The sequence below is a fragment of the Elephantulus edwardii genome, unplaced genomic scaffold (assembly GCF_000299155.1).
Source record: "Elephantulus edwardii isolate Elephantulus edwardi_28Jun2011 unplaced genomic scaffold, EleEdw1.0 scaffold00001, whole genome shotgun sequence".
Taxonomy (NCBI): Eukaryota; Metazoa; Chordata; class Mammalia; order Macroscelidea; family Macroscelididae; genus Elephantulus; species Elephantulus edwardii.
Genome location: NW_006399751.1, coordinates 15642250 through 15648263, shown reverse-complemented (window position 1 = coordinate 15648263; position 6014 = coordinate 15642250). Strand labels below are relative to the sequence as shown.

Here is a 6014-nt window from a genome sequence, read left to right as displayed (position 1 = left end):
TTAATCATGAAAGGGTGTTGGATTTTATCAAAGGCTTTTTCTGCATCAATTGATAGGACCATATGGTTCTTGTTCTTTGCCTTGTTGATGTGATGAATTGAGTTCCTTGTTTTTCAATGCAGCGTAGTATTCCATTGTGTGAATATACCAGAGCTTCTCTATCCATTCGTTTGCTGATGGGCACTTAGGTTGTTTCCAACTCCTTGCTATTATGAACAAAGCCGCAATAAACATGGGTGTGCAAGTGAACATTTTCTTAATTAATTATATCCATAAAAGTATCAAACTCATTGCCATTGAGTTGATTCCAACTCATAGTGACCTTCTGAGGCTGTAAGCCTGTGTGGGAGCAGACTGCCTCATCTCTTCCCCCCCTTTGGAAACTGGTGGCTTCAAATTACAGCTCTTTCATTAGCAGCCCAGCATGTAGCCTATATGACACATATTCTGTGAGGTTTAAATGTCCTTGTTGTTAGGTGCTGTCATATGCTAGTACCCTCTGATTAAAAACTAATCTGCATCAGAATTGGATTGCAACTATGATGGGACAAGTGACATAACCAAACAAATAAGACTCAACATACAAAGAACAACAAACTTGATGATGCTTAAGGCACTCATCTGTTCATTAGCAAGCTCCCTAGTTACTGCAAGTTGGAACTGTTACTGGCTGTCTAGGGGGAAAAAACTAAGAGACAATCACTGCAGATAAATATGAATCTTGGTGATGTTACTATAGCAATGATAAGGGCATAAACACCTGTTTTTAAAAGCTGAAGACAATAGTTACTCCTTTCCTTGCCTCACAGTGCTCATCCCTGTTTGCTGTTTGTTTACCAGTTTGCCGAGCAGCAATTAGAAAAGGCGTTTGAGAAAATCACTGAGAGTAAAAATAAGCTGGCCTATGACAAGGGAAAACTCCAGGTATGGGCTTTTATTTTCTGATTTGTGTCATTTTTAAGAAATACCAATTATCAAGGTAAATTGCCAGATTTTGAGAGTACTTTATCATGTACTTATTTTGGAACTTTAGACAAGTCTCTGAACCTCCTAAAATGTACTGTCTCATTAAAATACAGATTATATCTTTTCACACACCTATAATATAATGGTGTTGTTGTGTCCCATCAAAGTGGAATGAACCCAGAGTTGATGCTTAGGCAGATTATCAGAGGAGGTAAATTACAAGCCAGGAGATTGCCCATCTTTCTCCCATGGTGCAACTTGTTGATTCAGACTGTACACTTTTGCACTAGCAGTGGAAACTAAGGAGGACTTGAAGTGTTTTCTGCAGAAGGCCAAGGACTGCATCCTTCAATATGGATTGCATTTCAACATCAAGAAATAAAAAAACTTCATCACTGGACCAGTATTCTTCATCATGAGAGATGAAGACAAGATTGAAGATGTTAATAATTTAATCTTGGTCAGATTCACAATCAACACCCTTGGCACCAGCAATCAGGAAATCAAAAGATAAGACACATTGGGAAAATCTACTGTCAAAGACCCCTCCAGAATGTCTAAAGACTAATCCAGACCATGGTCTTCTTACTTACTTACTATGTATCTGAAATGACTAAGGATAACAGAAAAACAACTGATGCCTTTGAGTTGTGATGTTAGAGAACAGTATTGGACTGCCAAAAGAACAAACAGGTCTGCCCTGTAGAGGGTGAAACCAGGTTGCTCCTTGGAGGCAAGAATTTTAGAACTCTGTCTCACATATTTTGGCATGTTGCCAGGAGGAGCCAATCCTGGAAGAAAGAGAAAGACCCTGGCTGAGATGAACTGACACAGTGACTGTGGAAGTGGGGGCAAGAGTGTCAGAGATGGTGAGGTTGGCTCATGATGGAGCAAAATTTAGAACCGTTTTCATAGCGTTGCCATGAGTCATAGTTGACTCAACGACACATAACCAAAAGAAGCCAGCAGAGCTCCCTACAGTATAATGATGAAGTCTGAAATCACAAAGCCTAAACCTTTCTATGACTATTTAAAATTTTATTGTAATTGTTGTATGCTTGGACATTCACTGAGAATGTAGCAAGTCTATTCTCTCTCTTTTTTTTTGTTTTGTTGACTTTTTAAAAAGAAATGGCTCTGGAAATTAGAATTTAGAGACAATGGAATGGACCTGGCTGAATGTTATATTAGTCTTTTGCTCCCTGATGTTTTTCACCCGTGTGAGATCCGTACAGAAAGATTTTGTTAAGGTGCAGTCATACTGCCTGCTAAATCAACCCATTGCCATTGAACTGATTTCTATTCATAGCAACTCTATAAAGTCAGTCTGCCCAATAGGATTTCCAAGTCTGTCTTTACAGAAGCAGACTACCACATCTTTCTCTCACCAAGTAGCTGAACAATTTGAACTGGAGACTTTTTGTTTAACTGAGTAATTTAGCCACTGCACTTCCAAAGCTTGTTTGATAAGGGTAGACCTGTCTTAATGAACTCCAGTAGAGACAACAGTGTTCAAATGAGTGATTCTCAGTCTTGGAATCACCAGGGTATATGCATTTGCGTAGTGAGATTCTTTCCACTTTCCTGTTTAAAATTTTTCATCATGAAATAGAAGATTTCCCATGAACTAACCATACCCCAGAGCTACCAAAATGGAATATCAGGTAGTAGATTCTAGACATCAACATTTTTTAAAGCTCCCAGGTGATTGCAATATGCAACCATAGCTGAGGCCCACTGGACTAATGTGAAGGAGAGGCACAGTTGTGCTTAACTATAGAGCTGATTTGATAAGTAAGCTCAGTAGATGCTATGCTAGACATGTCCTGGTTGACATCATCTTCATCTGATCAAGGGTTTATGTGAAAGATCAGGCCCAGAAGCAGCAGACTGTCTGACATGTGCCTGACAATGCTTGTGAAGCAGTATGTTACTAGTCCAATACAAAGATAAAGCTATTTGTCACTATAGGTCTGTTTTTCATTTTCTTCTGAGGCAATTGTGCTATAAAGTATAATTATTACACCTTGGATATGTCTTCATTTTCTTGGATTTCATCTTATCCACATGTAAAATGAGGGACATCTCCTTTATCTAGCACATACAATATGCAGAACAGATAATTTGGAAGGCTGGACTCTATGAGGAAGAATGTAGCATCAGGATTGGAGGAAGATTCATCAACAACTTGTCAAAATTGAGGAGGACATGAGGCATATGCTGTAGAAGGTGAAGGACTGCAGCCTTCAATATGGATTAAAGCTCAGCATCAAGAAAACAAAGATTCTCACCACTGGGCCAACTGGTAGCTGCATGATAGATGATGAAGAGATTGAGATTATTAACAACTTCTGCTTACTTGGTTCCACAGTCAACACACTTGGCACCAGCAGTCTGGAAATCAAAAGACAAATTGCATTGGGAATTCTGTTGCCAGCAACCGCTCTAGAGTACTGAAGAGTAACAATGTCTGTATGGAAATTAAGGTGCACCTGATACAAGCCATGGTCTCTGCAATCATTTGCTATGCAGGAGAGACCTGGACAGTGGCTAAGGATGATAGAAGAATTGATGCCTCTGAGTTGTGGTGCTGGAGAAGAGTATTCAATATACTGAGATATATATATATTCAAAGACTGCCAGGAGAACAAATAGTTCAGTCTTGAACAGGGTGAAACCAAGCTGCTCCCTTGAGGCAAGGATTTTGAAGCTCTGTCTCACATACTTCGGGCACATGGCCAGGAGGAACCAGTCTTTGGAAAAGACTGCTTGTAAGGGTGGAGGAACAGCACAGGATAGGAAGACCCTGGATGAGATGGATTGACTCAAGAGACTGGAGAAGTGGGATTGGGTCTGTCAGAGATGTTGAGATTGGCTCAGCACAGGGCAGGCTTCAGAGCTGTTGTACATAGGGTGGCTATGAGACAGAGGTGATGCAACAGCACATAACAACAACTAGAAAGGATAGTCAGCAGTGCTCAGGTCTTTTGTTCAGAGTTGCTATGAGTTATTTACGACTCGACGGCACTTAACAACCACCTTCCTAATAAACTTCGTAACTGTTAATATGCTTCTGTGAGCTATTGCAATGGATTTTGGACCATGTAGAGCAGTAAGATTGATGTTGGAATTAGCAGAAAGAGGTGCAGAAGCATGTCTATCCTAGAGGAGGGACATGTCTGACCTCATGAGGGTTGGTTTTGTGTTGTGGGTGTGGATAGTGGGGGCATTTCCCCCTTATGGAGTTAGTAGAAGTCAAATATGGTCATGTTTTCCTGGTTCTTTTTAGTCTTTGAAAGATGAAAGTTTTTACTTAATTTTATGTTAGTCCTTGGACTAGAACATTTTAAAGGCACTGACTTTGGCCTAAGAAAAGTGATCTTGTAGTACTTAACACTTGCAAAATCATTTTTCAAAGAGCTGCATGCTAGAGCAATAGTCTGCTGTGCATTCTCTGTCAACTGGATGATATTAAAGATATTAGATACAAATCATACAAAAAACAATGTTATGTTCAGAATGGACTAGTAAATTGATGTTACAAATACTGAATTTTCCATATTATTTTAGACTGGCAGTATCAAAAGCTGCCCTGTGTTTTATCAAAGACCTACTTAAAATGCCAAAAAGCAGAGACAACAGTTTAAAGTCTACAAGCCAAGGTATTGTCAATTGCTTCATTTGCTGTGAAAATGAATAAGAAAGACCAAAGAAGAAATGATGGTTTTGAAATGTAGTGTTGGCAAAAAATACTGTCAGAAGAACAGAAGGAAGGGCAACCAGGATGCTACTTAGAGGCACAGACGGTGAAACTTCAAGTCACGTACGCTGGACATGTTGTCAGAAGGGCCAGTTCTTAGAAAATGACGTCCTTCTGGGAGAGATCAGCTAATGACTGGAAGACCCTCAAGGAGATGAATTGGCACAGTGACTGCAACAGTGGCCTTGAGCCTGATGGAGATTATGCTGATGGCACAGGATAGAGCAAGGTTCCTGTCTGTTCACAGGATTGCTGAGACCTAGTCAACTTAAGGGAACCCAACAACAATAGTATTCCATTAAAGAACATTGATGGTGGAGTACTTACTTGTGTGATTGCTAACCAAAATGTTAGCAGTTCAAACCTAGCAGTTACTTTTTGGGAAAAATATCATGGTAATCTTCTTCCGTAAAAATTACAGTCTTGGAAATTCTATGGAGCTGTTCTACTCTGTCCTACCAACTCAATGTCACACAGCAGTAACACCTTTATATATAACTCATTTATATAAGCATGCCATAATTTATTCATCCATTCTTTTTCTATTAGGATGACTTTTTACGTATATCTCCTTGTATTTATATGCAAAAGATTCTCTAGGCTAGCTATAATTCACAGGGGTGGAATGACTGGATTTTAAAATGTATATATCTTTCATATTTTATGAGATTTTTGTCAAATTTCTCTTTAAAATAGACTAGTATAAAATACAGTGCTAGTAAAAGCATTATAAGAGAATGAATATATTGTATGTACTAAATAGGTACATTAGAACAGCATCTCACAAAATAGTTCTATATACCACTTATCACTCGCTATCGGGTATGTTCTGATGCATGACGATGCTGGGTGTGTCAGGGTAGAACTCTGCTCCATATGGGTTTTTATTAATAAAAACCTACAATTTATTGCCGGCCAGGCAGAATCCAGTCAATAGCTGGCTCTCCAGAGGGTTTCAAGAGGCTGTAGTAAACTGCACAGAAAGACATTGTTCGTCTTTCTCCTGTGGAGATGCTGATGGAGTCAAACTTCCAGAGAGGTACTGCCTTTGAATTGGCAGTACAACTCTACAGAGCTCGCCACTGGAGCGCCCTTATTTTATTGTTCTAACCCCCTTGTTTTTTTCTTACTTTGTTTTTCATCTAGGCAAAAGTTAAGCAGCTAGAAGAACAACTCCATTGCCTTACTGACACTGGGTTACAGAACAACCAGCTTCGCAAGTTAAATAAGGCGCTGGAGACCAAATATGCTCAGGTGTGATTAGTATCTACCAAAGCAAACTACAGCT

At 39.4% G+C, this 6014-nt stretch overlaps 1 protein-coding gene across 1 annotated transcript in view; it reads left to right on the top strand.

The window, feature by feature from the left end:
- CCDC150 (coiled-coil domain containing 150) overlaps nt 1-6014 on the top strand; it is a 113599-nt gene that overhangs the window by 51575 nt on the left and 56010 nt on the right. Inside the window, exons 15-16 of the mRNA XM_006878926.1 lie at nt 841-924; nt 5873-5980. Of these exons, the coding sequence (XP_006878988.1) occupies nt 841-924; nt 5873-5980 (192 nt within the window). The remainder of the gene's footprint in view (nt 1-840; nt 925-5872; nt 5981-6014) is intronic.